The sequence below is a fragment of the Sarcophilus harrisii genome, chromosome 1 (genome assembly GCF_902635505.1).
Source record: "Sarcophilus harrisii chromosome 1, mSarHar1.11, whole genome shotgun sequence".
NCBI classification, from domain to species: Eukaryota; Metazoa; Chordata; class Mammalia; order Dasyuromorphia; family Dasyuridae; genus Sarcophilus; species Sarcophilus harrisii.
The window spans coordinates 709,325,554-709,345,591 of NC_045426.1; the positions used below are offsets into that span (position 1 = coordinate 709,325,554).

General features: G+C 53.8%; 1 protein-coding gene across 2 annotated transcripts in view; it reads right to left on the reverse strand.

The window, feature by feature from the left end:
- Positions 1 to 40: 40 nt before the first annotated feature.
- Positions 41 to 20,038, reverse strand: part of DGCR2 (DiGeorge syndrome critical region gene 2) — a 74,607-nt gene continuing 54,609 nt past the window's right edge. For both annotated transcript variants that reach the window (XM_031948959.1, XM_031948960.1), the window contains 3 exons: positions 8,167 to 8,319; positions 5,372 to 5,608; positions 41 to 4,089 (listed from right to left, as the gene is read on the reverse strand). In XM_031948959.1, the coding sequence (XP_031804819.1) occupies positions 3,848 to 4,089; positions 5,372 to 5,608; positions 8,167 to 8,319 (632 nt within the window). In that variant the 3' untranslated portion in view covers positions 41 to 3,847. The remainder of the gene's footprint in view (positions 4,090 to 5,371; positions 5,609 to 8,166; positions 8,320 to 20,038) is intronic.

Sequence of the window (20,038 nt, forward strand, 5' to 3'; positions counted from 1 at the left end):
CCGTCTGAAGGTTCTGGAACAAAACGACAACACGGAGCTGTGACCAGAACACAAATTTATTTGGCATTTAGATGACACAGTCTCACAGCATCTTGAGGAGGACAAAAAGATTAGTGCCAACTGGACAACAAAAAACAAACAATCCAAACAATTAAAACCCGCTCCGTGAAAGCAAGAAAGTCTTCCGGACGCCGGCCTACAGGATGGCCACAGCCCACGATGCCGGCCCAGGGATGGCACGGCTCACGATGCCGGTCTACGGGACAGCCACGGCTTGCGAGGCCAGCCTAAGGGCCTTTCAGAAAGACCAGGAGGCCCCATCCAGGCTGTTGAGCACTGCCAACTCCCCGGGGGGCAGAGCACACGGCAGCACGGCCCCCCGATGCCCCCTGGGCAGTCTGGCCCTGGAATGAGGGAGGCATGTTGGCACGTGGGGGTGGGCAGGGGGATAGTTCTACTTCAATCAACCAAGTCCATCTTGCACAGGAGCTCTGGAGGCGGGGCGCCTGGGGAGGGAAAGACCCCCCCCTTATTGGACCCCATAAACTTGCCCTCCCGGTGAGGTCCTCGCCAGGCCTGGAGCCCAGATCCTTGGAGACAGGGACACCTCCAGGGGGTAAGAAGAGGGCCCATGGGAGCAGACCTCAGCACTCAGTCACGCTTCTTGGTCCCCCAGGGACGCTGACCCAGCACCAACGCACAAGCCTTTTTCAGCAGACACAGAGCACAGACCTGGGCCTGAGCCATGCGGAAGCCTCCCTACGGACTTCACTGAGCGGATTCTGGTCTTGGCTCTCTCGGGGCAAGGAGGCTGGGGCAGCTCTCTGGGGGGGAGGGGGCACTGCAGGTTCACAGGAAAAAGCCTCGCAGTCCTGAGGGACGTGTGGCCCCCACTGCAGACACCTATAGGCAGCCCCCGGAGATATGCCCACCCACCTAGTCTCAGGACAGCAGATGGGGACCCGCAAGGGGCAGAGCAGGGCCAGGCTGGGTGCCCTGTGCTCAGGCCTTGGCCTGGAATGAAAGGCACTCTTTGCACGGCCTCAGGAGGCCTCGGGGCTCCTGCTGTGCCTAAGTGGGAGTGGGGGGGGAGGTCCTTGAGAGCTGACCCCCCTGAGCTAACGTGTGGAGGCTGCCCTGGGGCTGAAGCGCTGGGCTGCTGACTGACAAGCCATGCATCAGTCAAAAAAGGAGGCCCCCCGTGCCCGAGTGCTTCTGGAGGCGGGGATCCCGGCGCTTTCAAGCGGCACGGAAGTCTGTCCAAACAAGTGGCCCATGGAGACGCCCTCCCTACAGCGCTCGGGTACGGCCCTGGGTCCCCGGCGGCTCTGCAGCCAGCCGGGGAGCACAGCCACAGCCCCCTCAGACGGACCTCCGCGGCTTCCCGGCTCGGGGTTCCCTGGTGCTCTGGCGCTGAAAGCCAACAAGCCGACCGGGGGCTTTCCTGCCCCTTTGGTCGCCGTGGATCCCAGAACTGGTTTGGGAAGGGAGGGCAGCGCACTCTTAGCGTCTTCCTGGTCTGAAAATATGCCCAAATCCATCTGCTCGAGGGCCTGCGCCACGCAGGGAAAGCACAAGGGAGAGCGCGGACCACGGGCACGGGCTCGTCCTGAGGGCCTCCCCTCTCCCTCGGCAGACCTCCAAGAATGTTCTGGAAAGACCAAGCGAGAGCTTTTTTCACCTTTAATTAACAACCAGAATGAGGGGTTCAATGTGCAAACAGACGATGCCATCGTTCTTAAAAAAAAAAAGCTAACACTCCCCCAGAAACCATTTGGCAAGAGGAAGGAGGGGTGACGTGGGGCAGCCCTGCCCGCTCTGAGGAGTGAGAACCCCCAGGGAGCTGCCTCAGCTCCCCCAGCTCAGCTCCCCGGGGCCGCGGGACCCAGAAAGAGGAAAAGGAATTAAAAATGGTCGCCCACACCCGCAGGAAAGAAGCCCCGCCCGCCCCGGACCCCAAGGAATAAGCGGCCACCAGGGACCGGGGGAGCCAGAGAGGAAGGGCCGAGGGGGCTCTCCCGGCCTCCCCCGAGCGGCGCCTGATCACTGAGCTGAGGCTGAATGGTGCCCCAGGAGGCGGGCAGGTCTGGCCAGGAAAGGGGGCCAAACCGGGGCAGAAATGGATGAACGCGCCCAGCGGCCTCCTGCGGAGCTCCGGCCCGGCCATCCCGGGCCCTTCTTTCTCCGTACCGATCGCAGCCATCCACACACACTCACACTGACACACTCACACACACACTCACACACGCAGACCCCGCACCCACACACATCCAACCACCCATATAAAACTAAAGGAAACACAGTCAGTACATACAATGTATAGAAAACGTATAGATGTGCTCAAAAGTGCACGACCCGCTTTGTGTTCTTCCTTGGGCAGCCCTCGCTGCCCACAGGCCGCGTCCCTGCCCAAGGGCCCCAGGCAGACCCCGCGTCCATTCAGCGGGTGCGAGGCGAGGCTGAGGGAGAAGGGGCAGGCCCGTGGGGGACGCCCTGAGCGGGGAGAGGCTGCGGGGGCACAGCAGGATCCTCCCAGGGCAGGCGGCTGTGGCCTTGGGGCAGGTGGGGCTGGGAGCCCCCCAAGCTGCTGCCCACAGGCATTCAGGCCCCTGCACCAAGCCCTGACCCGACGGGACAAACCATCCCCCAGAGGTCCTAACGAGGCGCCATGAACCAAACTGAGGGGGGAGAGCGGGGGGGACGGCAGCCGGGGTCACATCGCTCAGGCTGGAGCCTGACAAAATACTGAGAGGTCTGGGTCCAAGTGAAATACCATGTGGGGCTCCTCCCTGTGCACTTTTCTAAGTGAAGCATGAAGGGGGGCCCATCTCGGGGGCCTCCCCGCTCCCCAACCTCACCCAGGGGACAGAAGCTACAAAGCAGAAACCTCGCAGCATCCTGGGTGGTCTCCAGGCCCTGAAAAGCCCCCTCAGGGCGACTCTAGCCTTTGCTAAGACACTGCCCTCTCCCCGCCCACTGCCCATTCCTTCCAGAGGCCTCAGAACGGGCAGCAGTGTCCCCAAGCAGGATCTGGCAGAGAGGGCTGAGGTCAGGGGGTCCCCAAGTGTCCCCCACGGAGGGTCTGTGCAGAACAGGAGTACAAAGGCAGCCTAGATCCAGGCTGTGGAGCCGGGCCAGCCTTGCCGGGCCTCCCCCACCCCGCCCCACAGCAAGGTCAAAGTCAGTAGGTCAGCTGCAGGGCGAGACCCGGGGGAGAGGCCCCTCCATCACGAGGTTGGTTCCCAACGGGCCATTGCCTTTCTTTGCACCTGCCCTTACCCAAGCAGGTCTGGGGCTGCAGGAAAGCTCCCAGGGTTTGGCCCCCTCCCCCCTCTGCACCCAGCTCGCATCCCTGCCCTGCTGGGCAGCAGCCCAGAGGCCAAAGCTGCCTGCCCCCGGCCTTTAAGTGACTGGACTCACGCAGAAGCCTACAGAGCTCCAAGCCGGCTCCCTGCGCCTCCAGGCCCACCTCTAGGCTACTGAGCCGAACCTTCTGTGGAGCTGGGACAGCGCTCCCACCAGCAGGGCCCTAGCTCTGGCCGTCCCGTGAGCATCGCCAAGCGCTACGCGGGCGCGATCCCAGGAGACCCCGCTCCACACGGCCCCAGCCTCCTCCACGAGGGACGAAAACGAGCCGAGCTGCCCAAGTTTCTGTCCTCCTGGCCCCACCGAGGCCCTTGGGCCTTCCCCTCCCGCAGCCCCCAGTCCCTATTTACACAATAAACCAGGGGGTGAATGCAGTGGGGGAGGAGCCAGCCCGGCATAGCGGGAGAGAAGGGGCCAGGTCCAGGTGTGTGCACGCGGTCGCCCCGGCGGGTTCTGACCAGCAGGCTGTCGGCTCGCCCCCTTAGACGATGGTGTTGAGAGAGCAGAGGCTGGGGCGGCTGCCCCCCAGAGTCTCTGCCGGCCCGTTCTCGCTCAGCGGCGTGTCCGGAGGGACCAGCAGGGTGCTGCTGTCGGCCGAGTCGTCCAGCTCCGCAGGGGAGGGCCCCACCGAAGGCGGGGGAGGCCCCTCGGGGAGTTGGGGAGACGCCTCGCTGTCTCCTAGGGAGGGCGGGTCACTCTGGGCCACCTGGGGGCAAACGCCATCTAGGAAAGGAGACCAAGAGCGGTCAGCAAGCGGGGCAGCGTCCCCACCCCTGCTGTGCCCCCGCCTCCCCCTGAAATAGCCTCTTAGGAACAGGGCCATCGAGGCCTGCCCGTCCCAGCTCTGGCAAAGGGTGGCAAGCGGGGGCCCAAGCGCAGCACCAGGGAAACCCCCTGAACACTCCCTGGGAGGTACCCAGGAACCTGGCAGAGGTCTCGAGGCCCAGCTAGGCCATGCCCTCCTCCCTCCCCGTGGCCTTGCCAGCCAGGCTGTGCCCTCTGTGCCCTCCTGCTCCCCGTGGCCTTGCCAGACAGGTTGTGCCTGCCCTCTTTAGCATCCTGCCTACACCCCCCCTGATGAGAGGAGCTGCTCAAGTACAGGAGCCAGCACCCAGAGCCACAAGTGCGAGGACCCCAACAGACAAGTGTCCTCCCGTCGTTTCAGTCAGATATGACTCTCTATGATCCCATTTGGGATTTTCTTGGCAAAAATACTGGAGGGGTTCCCCATTTCTTCCTCCAGCTCATTTTACGGATGAGGAAACGGAGGCACACGAGGTAAAGTGACTTGTCCAGGGTTTCCGAGTCCAGATTAGAACTCGGGTCTTGCTGCCTCCAGGCCCAGCTGCCCCAAGAGGTCCACAAACACCCCAAGGCCTCACGCCCCCAGCAAGCTGCGAGACCCATTGAGTTTTTGGGTCAGAAACCAGCACGAATGACTCCCGCTGCCCGGGAGCTGTCTGTCCATCCAGGATCAAGCCCATCTGGCCTGGGAGCAAGCCTTGGCTCTGCCTCTAATTATCAGTGAGACCCTGGACATGCCACTCCCCTCCCCCTGCCTCAGTGGGGATTCCCACATCTCTTTTTGACTCGAAGCTGCATCTGCTCCTGGGCAGTCACAGGACAGAACAGGCCGGGCGGCTGGGAAGCAGCTGCCAAAGGCCAGCTGGGCACTCGGAACAGGGCCCCAAAGGGGAGGGGCAGAGAAAGAAAGAAGGGAGGGGAAGGAGAAGAAAAAAGAGGGGGAAAGGAAGGAGAAAGAGCAAGGTGGGAGGGGGAAGAGAAGGATGGGAGGGAAGATAGGAGGGAACGGGGGAGGAAAAGCAGGAGGACAAGAGGAAGACAAGGCTGGTGCTGCAGAGACTGAAGTGGTGACAAAAGCTGAGGAAAAATCATTGGAGACACATCCATGGCTGGTCCCCTTAGGTTCTAGATCCCTTAAAAAGCCACGCGGGTGAGGGTGAGGGTGAGGAAGCAGGGAGGGGCCCGCAGGTAGAGGCAGCACCTGGGCTGGCACAGAGTGTGCTGCCGGGGTCCACAGAGGCCTCGTAGGGGGGTGGTGGGTCGTCGGGATGCTGAATGTCTGGGTACTTGTAGGCCGTGTACGGTGGGGGAGGGTCATGGAAATGAAAGGCTCCCCCTTCTCCATCGTCGGAGAGATGCAGCGGGGTCAGGCCCGTCCCGAAGCCGTCAGGGCCGTAGTCGAAGCCCGGGATCCTCCGCCCGAGGTTAAAGTGATGCACTGTGGGAGAGACAGGAGAAAAATCAAGGGGTGCCGGCCCTCTGTGCACCCAAGACTCTGCCATCGGCCCCGCTGAAGGAGACAGGCCACACGTGGAGAGCACGGGAGCAGAGCGGGGGGCCCGGGGCCGGCCTGAGACCTGCGCGCTGCCCCGCCACATCTCTCTCCCAGCAGACCGTCAGCCCCCTGGGTCAGGGCTGAGTTCTTCAGCTCTGCACGAGCCTGGGCTCCGGTGCCCACCTCAGGAATAAAATGACCAAAATCACTGGCCCGGTTCTCATCCACAGTTCCCAAGAACAATCTTAAGCCTCTCTCCTCTCCCTACACACACACACACACACACACACACACACACACACACACACACGCGCGCGCGCACACACACACACACACACACACACATACACACACACACGACTATCTGCCATCTTTACGGCAAGATTCTGGCCCGCCCCGGAGAGCGCCCGGCAGTCTCGTGTCTAAGATGGGGAGGAGCAGATTCAGATTTATGAGACCGACTCCCCGACGTTAAATGGCCACCAGATACCCGGTTATCCAGAAGAAATGCCAGCTCCCCACAGCGTATGGAAGAATGTTCTCATAATTAGAGAAATACAAACTGAACGCCTCTGTGCTCGCCCTCCCCCATCAGACTGACCGGGGTGGCTGTGGGGAAAGGGACACGTTAATGCGCTCCTGCTGGGGCTGGGGCGGGCGCCACCATTCTGCAGAGTGACTTGGACTATTCCCAAAAAGCCACTGAACGGCGTGCCCTTCGACCCCGCCATCCCTCTACTGACTCTGCAGTGCAAAGAGATCAGGGAGGGAAAGGAGTCGTCGGGTCACAGACATTAATGGCAGCTCTTTTGGGGATGGCAAAGACTTGGAAGCTGAAGGCAGGACACCCAAAAACTGAGGGAGAGCCCAAAAGGTTGGTCTAGAATGGGATGGAACCCCACTGGGCCATAGGAAAGGGTGACGGGTTCGGTTTTGAGAAGCCCGAGATGACTCATAGGAACCAGTACAGAAGAACGGGAGCAAAACCAGGAGCACAACGGACACGACCATGACTAAGAGGTCTGCTCAACAGAAGGCTCCATTCCAGGGCCCCAGCACGGCCCCCAGAGACACACTGGATGGGCTCGGAAGGCAGAGGGAGGCCTCGGGGACATGGCTGATGCAGGATGTTTTTAATATATGTACGTATAAGGTACGGCCACTGCTTATAGGAGGTTTTGCTTTTCCTGCTCGCTCCATGGAGGGAACGGGAGAGGGGAGGGAAAGAATTCAGAGCTGATGAGGAAACTGAATTTTTTAAAAATGAGATAAGCCGGAGACCCCCGGAGGTGAAGTAAGCCCCCCCGATCACTGAGGCAAAGCAGCAGAGGCTACTTTTCGAAGGATTTGAATCCAGATCTCACACTCCAGAGACAGCAGCCTTTCCAGCGGGCCCTGATCCCCGGCCCCTCTTTCAGGGGCCCAGAAGGAACGGGTTGGACCAAATTCAGACAGCAACCCTAGCCCAGGGGCCAAGGTGAAGGTCCTGCCCCCAGTTATCCAAGTTCCTCTGAGCCTAAGAAGGCCAGGCCAGCCGGGGGCTCTCTGGCGGCCCAGGCCTCTGGCCCAGGGTCCACCCTGAGCTTCCCAGGAAGCAGAGGTTCATGAACCCAACGGCGGTCTCTGCATAATCCCAGGTTGTGTGGCCTGGGTCTGAAGGAAAGGCCTGCTCCCTATGGAAACTCCCTATGCCCCTCAGATGCACTCACCCCCCAAACCAGGTCTCCTGCCCCCAGCCTTCTAGATCAGCCCCTCCAAACCCTCCCTCTCCCATCATCAAGTCGGCATCCAAGCCAGGGCAGGGCTCACGGCTGTCCTAGCAGAGAGAGCCAAACTGTGATCAGCCAGGGCCTGATGCCAGACCTCTCCCACAAAGCCTCCACACAGGGCCCACCCAACTTCCACGGTCAGTCCCCCCTCCTACCTCCAGCCAGCGGGGCTTCCCTCATTCCCTCTGGCCCCCAGCCTGACTCAACATTCTGTCTCCCACCCAGCTGCCAGCTCCAGTCTGCCTGCACCCCTGCCCTGCGCAGGAAGCTGCCTCTGGAGTAAGATGCCCACTCCTACACTTGGCGTTTCCCTTCACTCCTCCCCAGCATCCCCTGCGGTTCTCCGGCCCAGGTCGCCGGGCCATTGAGAGGGACCTTCCTCCTGCTGCCTCCAAGGAGCTCCAAGGAAACGGAGGCCATCTGATCTTGTGTCCCCAGCACTCAGCACTTAGCTGGCACACAGTAAGCACATCCCCCGTGTGGATTTTGTATTCACTTCCTGGTGCAGCTGCTGTTTGCTCCTGGCATAGCGGAAGCTTCTTGAGGGCAGAGGGTGGATATCTCCCTTTGGATCCCTGAGGCTCAGGAGAGCATTTCCTCAGTGTTGGATGAGTTGGGAACAATGAAATGCTCCTCGAGGCCATAAAACTCTTGGCTACTCAGTCCCTCAACCCCCTCTTCCCCCCTGGGGTCTTTCTAAGGCACCCACCACGGCGGCCACGGGCTACTTACAGTTTGCACCAATCAATGACTCGATGCGCTCTCGGCGCCTCTGTCGCAGCCGATGTACCATGAAGAGCAGCAGGGAGAGGATGAGGAAGGAGGAGATGCAGCTGACGATCAGGCGCATCCCACTGGCCATGGAGTCAAACAAGCTGCTGCCATCTGTCACACAAAACCAAGGTCAGTGATGGCTGGCCCAAGACCGGAGGGCCTTCTCTCTGCCTCTGCCCGTTTCTCTCCCTCCGCATCTGTCTCTCTGCCTCTGTCTCACTCTTTCTCTCCCTCTTCTCTGTCTCCTTTGTTCTCACTGTCTCTGTATCTCTCTGTCTCTTGTTTCTCTGTCTCTGTCTCTCTCTCTCTCTCCTTCTCTGTCTCATTGTCTCTTCTCTGTCTCACTGTCTCTGCTTTTCTGTCTGTCTCTGTCTCTCTCTCTCTCACATACACACACACACACACACACACACACACACACACACACATCAGAGACACGTCCCATGTGGGTACCACTGTTAGAACATTGGGGGGCACACGCATGTGGCTTCTGTCACCCAAACCTTTTCCCCTCCTTCCCCCAGATGGCAGGTAGTCCAATACATTTTAATATGTTAAAATACAATATATGCTGAACAATCATTTTTAAAAAGAGACAAAGAAGGGAACCAGGGACAACAGAAGAGGGATCACTTCTCCGGAGGACTGTGTTCTGAAAGGGGGCTCCTACAAAGAACTGGGCAGCCTGCTTTTCTGAAACCCCGGCCCCGGAGCCTGCTTCCGGCTGACCAGATCCTCCAGGGGCAGCGTGTTTTCAGAAAGTGCATTATTAATGGGCCTTAAAAGCAAAGCCATGCTTTTTCTGAGGGCTCTCCACGAAGACTCTATTTATAGCCATTCTAGAGAAGGACGGCACGTCCGCAGGACTCTCTGGGGGTCTGTGCCCCCCCCGGCCCTGACCTAAGCCACTGAGGGCCACAGGCCCCCGCCCGCCATCACCCAAAGCTGAACTGCCCAGACAAGGCAGCACTAGCCCCTCTTGCTCCACAGACCGCTTATCCTAGTAAAGCCGCTTCCAGAGCAAATTTCTGGGGGCAGAATCCTATTTCCAGACTGACTTCCACTGTAAACTAAGAGAAGATGCTACACAGAAAAATCCTTCCCAGCAGGCAAAAACTCAAGAAGAAACCTTGGGGAGCCCTGCCCAGGGGCAGTCTGGGTAGTGCAGGCCCCAGGCTTATTGAGCATGCTCTGCCCCTGCGGAGCAGCCCCTGCGGAGGGAAGGCCGATCAATTGCCTTTGGAAGCCCTGAGCTCCAGAAAGATTCCAACTAACCCAGGTCAGGTCCTATCAGGGTCAGCTCCCAGAGGTAGGGACCCTATGAGGCTGCCTTAGGAGGGCCAAGCCAACCAGGCCAAACACGAGCCCAACAAGCTTCCTTGCTGATTAGTGTTAGGACTGGGCCCATGTGGCCACGGCCTTTCCAGTCCGGTTTAGACAGGCTTAGACTTAAGCCTGTTTAGGAAGAAGCCGTGCTCTGTAGTATTTCACCAGGCTTCTTTCCATCGTCTCCCACCCGCAAAAGCCAGGCTCTTTTACCCCGGCCCTACGCTCCCAGCCTCTCAGCAAACTGGGCTGTGGCCGTGCGCCGGCTGGCCTGCGGGAGCTGCTGTCTAACCCAGGAGGAACCAAACCGCCCCCATGAATTCAAAGGCCCTAACGGCATTTAGGTACAGGGAGGGACACCCGTCGCTGATGTGAGGGAGAACTCCGGAAGTGAAGCCAGAACCGACAGAGATACACAAACAAGCTATCACGGGGGAGGCTGGGGGAAAGAGGAGGAGCTCAGCTCTGGACAGGGTGGGTTACAGACGCTTATGAGACATTCGAGATGCCCAGGGGAGTTGCAAATGGGAGACTGGAGGTCAGGGGAGAGCTGAGGGCTGGAAAAACAAATCCAAAAATCATTTGCAGAGAAATAGCTGAATCCTTGGGAGCCGACGAGAATCTCAAGCCAAAGCTCACGTTTTGTAGGAGGAAAGCAAGCAGGCCGGCTGGCCCGGCCCGGGAGGGCCTGCCAGAGGGGAAGGGGCGCTAAGTCTGGAGACAAAAGCAGGAGCCGGATGGGGAGGCCTCTGGAAGACAAACAGAGGAGGCGCTTGATCTGAGAGGCAAAAGGGAGCTAATGGCCTTTCTTGAAGAGGGGAAGGATGTGGTCAGACCCGGGCCTTAGGAAGATGGATCCCGGATGACAGAAGCTGAAGAAGGGAGAGCCATTAGGGAGCTGCTTCCGGAGTCTCCTGTGAGAGAGGGAGGGTGAAAAAGAGGGGTGAGAGGGGTGTGAGGGGCGAGGAGAGGAAGGGTGAGAGAGATGCTGTAAGGGGAGGTAGAAAGGGTAAGAGCTGGCGACTGACGGCATAAGAGGTGAAGAGAAAACGAGACTGAGAAACTATGGCTAAGGGCCCAGCTACTGGAAAGAGGGCGGCGGTCCCCAAAGGCAATAATGAGGTTGGAGGAGGTGGCGTTCCTAAGGAAAAGCAAAGTAACCTTGTCTGGACATGGCAGACTTGGGATGCCCTCGGGACACCGAGTTAGGGACTCCTCTGATGAGGTCTGAAGTTCTGGAGAGAGCAGAGGGCCAGAGAGGTCCAGGAGTCATCTGCATAGAGATGAAAGCATGGGGAACTCTGGGTGATTCTGTGTGTGTGTGTGTGTGTGTGTGTGTGTGTGTGTGTGTGAGAGAGAGAGAGAGAGAGAGAGAGAGAGAGAGAGAGAGAGAGAGAGAGAATGAGAATGAGAATCAGTCAGAGAGGGGGGAGGGAAAGAGGGAGACAGAGACAAAGACAGAGACACAGAGAGAGACAAAGAAAGAGAGGAGAGAGATAGAGACAGAGAGACAGAGAAGGAAAGGCAGAGAGGGAGGGAGGGAAGGGAAGACAGAGGAGGAGAAAGATGTTTTCTTAAGCTGAGCTGAAATCTGCCTCCTCCTGTGCTGTTGGCCCCGGCTCGCCTGAATAGACCAAACAGCGGGAGAGAATGCTGCCTTTGCATTTGGGGCCTTCAGATAAATGAAGCTTAACTCTATTTCTTGCCTTCCCAAGCCTGTGTCCCCCTCCCCTATCTCCAGGCTACTGCAACAGTTCTTCGGAGGACACAGGTCTCCGTACCCCGAGTCCCCCAGCTTGGGATTCTGGTCATTGAAAAGCAAGCCAACGAGCCTATTTGGGCTGGCTCCAGGCCGGGCCGTGGGACCCCAACCGGACACAGAGGGAAGCCTGCCCCATGTTCCACCGGCAGTTGCCTTACAAGACTAATGATACACCGGGAGTGGCAGAGGGAAGCGCCGAGCGCGTGGGCGCGAGACAAGCTGTCCTAAAAACTGGAAAAGGGCCTCCTTGTGGAAAAGTAGGACTGGGAAGGAGGGAGAGGAAGCTCTGGAGGGGCAGATTCAGGGGGCGTGAGGAAAAGCTCCCGAACAATCAACGCTGAGTCACAGGACTGGCAAGGAGGCAAATGAGCTGCTTTCTGGGAACTTCACTCGCAAAGAAAGAAGTTATTCACTGGATGTTAGCACTGGAAAAGACAGAAAAGTACACCCTTAAAAAGTGGGCTCTTTTACCAGATATTGCTGAGAATACCCTCCAGAATCAAGGAAATCATACATTTATCTGACCTATATATACATATAGATATAATTATATATCTCTCTCTATAAATCTATATTTGTATTTGACATGCAGGTTAAACTGGAGACGGCAAGCAGGAGGGACACACCAGAATTATGGGAAATGGCAAAAGCTCCTGTACCAAGTGAAATCTGGACACATGTTTACCAAATTTTGGCTTACTTGCCATCCAAGGAAGGGATGGAGGAAGGGAAGGAAAAAATTTAGAACATAAGAGTTGGTAAGGATGAAGGTTGGGAATTATCCATGTATATCTTTTGAAAATAAAAAGCTTTAATTAAAAAAAATGAAAAAAGAAAAAAAGTGAAATTTGAAGCCAGGGAATCCAGAAAGTGGGGCTGGGAAGGGAAAGCACTCTAGGCAGGGGGAACAGCCAGAGGAAATGCCCAGGGTCTGGAAACGGCCTGTCTTATTCCGTGTCCCTGGAAGCCAGAGAACACAGGGACGAGTGGGCAGTAAGATGCCCAGAAAGGGGTTGGGACAGGTTATGAAGAACTCTGAATGGTCAACAGAGGACCTGACATTTGATCCTGGAGGTGACAGGAAGCCACCGCAGAGTGAGGATAGACTCAGGAGATGACACGGCCCCGGCTCCACTCTGGCAGTAGACCGGAAGATGCCCCTCCCCCCAATCAGGACTTCAGGGGTGATGAGGTACATCAGGAAGATCGGGGTCCCTATGGGAGAGGTGTGGAGGAGTGGGGCGGTGGGGCTCCTAAGGCCTGAGGAGACTGGAAAGGCAGGAGACGGCGGCTTATAAAGGGCTTCAAGAGAGTCTTGTTCGGATCCTGAGGTCCTATGGAGCCCTGGAGGTTACTGGATCAGGGAATGTCCTGGAAGGTGAAGGCCTGAGCTTTCAGAAGCTCACTCTGACGGACGGGAAACATGAGATGGGGAGATCCTCCCAGGAACTATTGGGCCCTCGGCCCGAATGCCAATTCTGCGTCCGGGGCCTTTCCCCTGGTGCAGCTCAACGAGGCTGGCCACCTCGGTCCTGAGCCTCGCCGGCTGCCAAGGCCGCCTCCTTTTTCCACCACATGATGAGAAAGCTTCTTAAAATAGGTCTTTTTGTGGTTCACAGGAGCTTAGAAGAGAACATGTGAAAAGGTTACATCTCCTCATCAATTAGTCTCCTCTCTTTGATGGCACTCCAAATTTGGGGGAACAATCCGTTCCTGCCAGTGGGTGGAAGCGAGGCTGGGGAGTGGACGGGCTCTCGATTCACTGACTCGCAGCTCACAAAAGCTGCACATTCGGCTTCACTAATTAACTATTAATTGTTCCCGTAATAACCATCACAGCAATCAGCACTGCTGGGCTTCGAGTCTGACAAAGCGGTTTACGAGTGCCCTGAGGAGGAGGGGCCATTGGGTATGCTCCCCGTTTTACAAGTGAGGAAGCTGGGGCAGAGAAAGGGTCCCACGCGCAGGAACATCTGAGGAAGGATTTAAACTCGGGGCTTCCTGCCTCCAGGACCGTCTCTGCTGTGCCCCCTCGGCTGCCCAGTCCAGGAGCTACTGATGTGGCACTTCTTTAACCCCTGGCAGTAGGTGGCACGGGCAGCGTGGTCTGGAGGGACAGGAAGAACACTGAATCTGGAGCCTCGGGGCTCATGTCCAGGCCCTCCCATCGGCCTTCGTTCCCTAGTCTGTTGTGATGTTCCAGCTCTCCCTCCAAGAAGACCTGAGTCTTTGCTGCCCAGGTGCCCATCCCGGTATGGGCCAGACTGGATGGTCCCTATCCTGGCTACACCGAGGGCCCTTACAACTGTAACACGGCGGCACTGACTCTATGGGTCCAGGATGTAGGACCACACCACCACCTTTGTCCTCAAGAGGCTTAAAATCAAAAAGGGGAAGACAGAACACTGAGGACAAAGAGATGGGGGTCAGGGAGCACTGACTTTGTCCCAGCACTGTGCCAGGCCCTGAGTGGTCTAAGCCAAGGGCCCTAAGGAGGCTGAGAGAGGGATCACTTCTCTGCAAGGGCAGGGAGAAGGAAGGAGGAGAAAGGGAAGCCTTCAGCTGAGGAAGACCAGGGAGGTGTGGAGAGTCCATTCTGATTGTGGGGTGGGGGCAGGGAGCCAGAGGGGATGGGGACAGCAAGCAAAGGCTGGGAAGGGGTTGGGCCTAAAACTGCCATAAGGCCCACAAAGCACTGGAGTTCTGCAATCCCCTCCCCATGAGTCGGGGGGTGGGGGGGAGGGCAGCAAACTTCTCCGTGTACCGGTCCTGAAGCTGACCCTCCCTGGGGGTCACACAGGGATGGCACAGTGTCCCTGCGGGAGGGGGCAAGGAGAGGGTCAGCGGCCCCAAGGCCATTAGAGTGAAGCAGCTTCCAGAGGCTCTTGATCAAGAGGAGGCCGGCAGGGATTAAGAGGGAGGCGGCCGGGCAGAATGAGGACTGACTAGTTCTGCCATTGTTCAGGCCAGCTCACACCGCCCGTCCTTCCAAATGAAGTCTCTGGCATGACGGGTGGCCGGGGGGAGGGGAGGAGCGGGAATGAGAGGAGAAAGGCCGGTCGGGCTGGAGGACGCCTGAGCCCTCACTAAGCACGGGCCCTGCCGGTGTTTCCTTAGCACCCAGATATCTGCCCAGCGCTTTATGGACCTCGGCTCACTTGATCCTTCCAACCTTGGAAGGCAGGGGCCATTGTGACCCCCCTTTACAGGGGAGGCCCCAGAGGCAGGCAGTGACTTGATGGGGAGCAGGATGTGAATTCTGGTCCTCCAGGCTCAGGGCTCCAACCACCACCACCCTAGAGATCACTGCTCGGTTCTTTAATTTCTTGGATGGACAAGACAGAGGGACCACGGACATCCCCTGCTTCTCTCGGTCTCTGTAACATGAAGGGCTTCAGGCTGAACACAGCTGAGGCTCCTTCCGGCTCTAAGGCTGTGAATCCCAACTCAACCCAAAGTCCGCAGAACCCAGCCTGGCCTTCCTCTGGCCAACGTGTGCCTGGAGAGAAGGGCGAGGTGACCCTCACCCACGGGCACAAATCCCAACCCCCCCATCTGAATATTCTCAGTGGCCTCCTGAGTGTGACTCCTCCTCCAGAAACAGAAAGAACACAATGGCCAAAGGTACTCTCCAGCCCCTCAGCGGCAGAGCTTTTCGGCCAGCAGATCGCCCCGAGATAGGCAGCCAAGCCAGGAGGCCACGAATATCACCGAAAACCTCCATGGAGTCAGCCAGCACACACCAGGACGCAGGGAAGCAGCAGCCCTGTCCCCCGGGCCCAGCGGCCGCCCCGGGAGCCCTTTCCTTCGGTGGTCGGGTAGGAGACCGGGCGGACTCCAGCCGACTGAAAGCTGGCATTGATCTGTGGTTAACACCTGGGGCTCACAATGGGAAACAGCACTTTAAGGTCCCATTTACAAAGCCCACATGTGGCGCTGCCCGCTTTCAAGGCCTGCTTTAGGCCAACCTCTCTTAGCCACCAAGGGATTGCTCTGGAGATCATCTGGAGCTCCTCCCCGGGCCCGGGAGCCTCGGAATAAGTGCCCCAAGCAAAGGGCTCCTGTGGCCGCTGGCTTCCCTGGCACCAGTGCAGACCCAGTGTCCGGGCCACAGGACTGAAGCCCACCAGTGCTTTGGAAACAGGTGGCAGGCCCAGGCCCCAGTGTCTCCTACTGCACCAGCCACCCGGCTGCTGCTTCTTCCCACAGATTCTCAGCCTGCACACTCCTGGAGCGCCAGGGGCTGGGCCCAACTACAACAGCAGGTACCGGGCCTGGAAACGGGCTCTGTCCCTACGATGCAGGAACACAAAGTGAGGCAGCGAGGTAGGGCAGTGGGCAGAGCCACACCTGGGGTCGGGAAGGCCTGCCTGAGATTTAGCAAATGGCTTAACCTCCCTTCAGTCTAAATTTCTCCATCCAAAATGGGCATAAAAACAGCACTAACCTTAGACTTGCTGTGAGGCTCAAATGAAGACTATAAAAATATCAGCTATGACTACGGCAGTCCTTCATATGACTGCCTCAACTCTAGAACTTTTCCCAAGAGGGGATCAGGGAAGAGTGGGCTAACATCCACCGTCTCTTCCCCATACTTTATAGGGTGGGGTGGGGGTTTCCTTAGATCCATCCAAAATAAGAGACCTTTCTTCCATCCCTCTATCCCTCCATCTATCTTCCACTCATCAGGAGCTCTTTAGCTTCCCTCCATACTGAGGAGCATCTCTTCCCTTTAGGCCAGTGCTGAAACATTTAAAAAACAATCCTACAATCTGAGAGCTGGAAGGAACCTCGGATACCATCTAATGAAAGATGTTGGAATCGTGAATTGATTGTACAGCAAGTCAAAGAGTCATCCAACTTCTGTTTTAAGATCTCCAGTAAATGGGCAACTGACTAGCGGCACTACAACGGCAGAGAGAGCACTGCCTCGGGACTCAGACCTGAGTTCAAATCCTGTCTTAGACACTTAGGATCTCCATCAACTTGGGCGAGTCACTTGACACCCTGATTTTTAAAGACTTCTCCTGGCCTTTCAGTGAAATTAGTTATCCCGACACTTTTGCCAAGTGCTCCTAGCATTGCCTTCGGGGCCAAGTTTCTCCTTCAAACACCAGGAGATAGTGGCCATGCTGCATGTCAGTATTCCCCGTTTCCAGGATAAACATCTCCCTTTCACTGACCCTTCCCAGGCCACTCGCTCTCCAGGGCTACTACTCCCTCTCCAAGCCCACTGCCCAAAAGTGGCCACCCAGCCGTGGTTTCTGCCATCAGCATATCACTGACGCGCCCGTGACTCCCACCAGCTACTTGTCCATTTTAGCTCCATGTAGAAACGGCCCCTTGTGTCAGGAAGGCACGTCATCTGGATAGACGAGTGAAGTTGGTGGAGGAAGAAGCAGCTCACAATAGCAGACAAAGAAGAAAAGCTGGTAGAACTTAGAAAGAAGCCACACAAACTTCCACCTTTAAATGCTCAGACTTGGGGGAACGGAACACAAGTTCCCTTCCTTCTTATCCCTGCACCATCAAAGGTCTTTCAGGAGAAATCCAATCTGTCTGATAGGTAAGGTAAGGCAGGCCCTATTTGGACAATGGAGACGGTGTCCTATTGGACAATCTAGTAATTCAACATCACAGATACAATATTACATGTCTTAACAAGGATGAAGAGCTCTAAAAAGATGACAGAGAGAGGTCACAACTAAGCACCGTGAGGTGACAAAGGTACCGATTTTTTTTTTAATGGAACACAAGGTTTTGCAAGGGTGAATGCTGAAAATTATCTATTCATAATTTGAATATAAAAATAAAATAAAAAGCCTTAACATAAATAAATAATCAAAACCATGACCAAAAAAAGAAAAAACTCTCAGGGCAAACCTTGCAAGAAAACTAACAAAAATGAGTCATCAAAAACATACCATAACAAAATTAGAAGAAAACAATACATTTCAAAACAATTCCCAACCAAATGAGCCAGAGTTCATAAAAGATAAGCGACAACTGTGGCTACACAAAAAGAATCTATATGAATACAAAAAAGGTAACACGATGGACAACACAACAAAATTTATGGGATGTGCCAAAAGCATTGTTTAGGAGGAAAACTAATAACTTTGAACACATATTAATCAAAGAAAAAATAAAAGGACATCTGAATGAAGCATACAATTTTATAAATCTAAAACTCCAAGAAAGTAGAAATTCAAAAAAGCACAAACATGAAAGACAAAATAAAGAAAATTTAATTTAAAAAACAACTGAAAGACCATTAACTAATTTAAATTTTTTTCTAAATAGAAGACTCAAAAAATATTAAAAGTCCAAAGAGGGAATTCACAACAAATAAAAAGGACAGAAAGATATTTCTCAGAAACTATGATACCATTTAATAATGTTAAAAACTTAAAACAAATTTTTACAAAACAGGAATACCCCAACCATAAACAAGCCATAAATGAATTCTCATGGAAACAAATCTCCAGGTATGACCAAACCTGCAAGTGAATTACAGCAAACATGAAAGTGCAATGAATCCTCACTCTGTGACATAAAGTGTTTCTAGAATACAGAAAGAAGGAATTTTACTGAACTCTAGGAAACAACTCTGGATAATTTTGAGTTCTACACCAGACATAGAATGACCAGAAAAATTTCTAGCTCAACATCATCAAACAAAATGGGTTTAAAAGGGGGTTTAAAAGATGAACAAAAATAACATATCAATAGCTGCAGAAAACACTAATGATAAGACACAGTTTTCATTTGTTTTAACTTCAAGAATAGGAATGAGTGAACCTTTGCTTTATCTGATTTTTTTTTGAAAAGCATTTAACTTAAACCACAAGTCTGCACAATCTGTAAGAAATATTGGAAGCTTACACAGTAAGGTCGAGAATGAAGTAAGAATGCTGTCACCTTTACTATTTGACACAGTAGTAGAAATACACTAAAATGAGAAAACAAAATTAAATAAACGTTGGGAAAAGATGGTTAAACTACCTTTATCAGCAGATGATATGATGCTTTACTTAGAAAACCCCAGAGAATCAGCTAAGAATCAAATTTTAAAAAATCATATCAGCAAAAGAATAGGATACAAAGTATATCCCACCATGAAGAAGAAGGGAAAAGTTAAAAAAAATTAAGAAACCAAAAGAATTAAATATCAAATTGGAAACAAACTATGCTTAGTGACTAGAAACAGCTGGACAAGCTAGGTATGTAAATGAAATGGAATGCTTATTATAGCACAAGGAGTGACTAATGGATGAATTTAAAGCAAAGGCAAGGCCTGTAAGAAATAATGCTAAGCGAACCAAACAGAACACCTCACTTCTTCATTTTCTCACCTTTTAGGTGGGTTAGGCTTGGTTATTAAAATTGCCCAACTTCAGTTTCATTTTTTTCCTTCTTTCCATTGTCAAATCCTTGTGTTTACAATTCTTCTGGTTCGGTATGGATGATTCTGTAATAGTTCCAGAAATCTTTCTATGTATCTCTGAAGTCTCCACATTAGATTTTATGCTCAAGTAATATTCCATTCTATTCACAAAGTTGTTTGGTTATTCCCCAAGGGACAGGCATCTAATTTGTTTTCAATTCTTCTAAATCACAAAAAGTATAGTTAAGAATCTCCTCTAATATGGTCAATTTATTAAGAGTGTATGTGGGGTTGGGGGGATGGGGACTCCTGTGCTTTGGGTTCATTTGCATTTCTCTTATTCCTAGGGATTTCTGGAGACTCCTTTCATAAGGCAATCAACTTTTTGAGAACTATTAGTCCCTCATCTACTGACCCCTATCTAGTGGAATTGGTTCACTGTGAGTCACACAAATCATGGCAACTGTTGTGGTTTTAGTCAGAAACCCAGAGGGCTTTCCTTCTGGGAAATTCCTTCATTTATTTCTTTAACCATTCATTCATTATTTATTTATTTATTTATTCGTTTGTTTTTATTTATTTATTTTTGGCTAGGTAAGAAAGGCCATCCTTTGCTTCATTTCTTTCTTACCTAGCCTAATCACTGAATGAGCAATTGATTGTCTCGGTCAAATTGAGACCTGTTAAAGAGTTTAGCTTAAAAAGGCCAAGGTCTCCCACTATATCTTACCATTGGACCCAGAAAGCTCTGAAGAAGGAAGTTAGGCTTATGACTCGGCATAGCCCTCCCTTATTCAAATCCAAATCACTGCATGTCATGGTCATCTTGGAGAATAAAAGAAAAAGGGCAAATTTCCTAATTACCAGGCTCTCCTAAGAGATATCTGGTGGAAAGATTTTTATCACAAGAGATACCTTCCCATTTCATCTTAGCTACACTGATTTTCTCCAGGCAAAAGCTGACTTAGCTTTTGAGACCATCTCTAACCTGGTTAAAGCTATGAAAGGAATCTCATGTCATGGTGTCTAATCTTTATGTAAATGACATAACCTTTTGTATTCAGGTCATGCATTCATGTGGACCTTTTCTCAATCTTCTCCTTGACCTTTCTAAAGACACAATTTCTTAAGACAGCTTTCTTTGACTGTTGATTTCCTAAATGCCCCTGAATACTTAGCCTTTCCCCTTCAGGTTCCTGTGAAACTGCTCTCCCTTGGTTCACAGTCAACCTGGCTGATAGTTTCTTTTCTTTTTTATATTTATGTTTTGTGGTTTTTTTTTTTTTTTTTTTTTTTGCTAGTTCTTCATTCTTATCACACTCTTAAGCACAGGAATCTCTCAAGGTCCTGTCCTG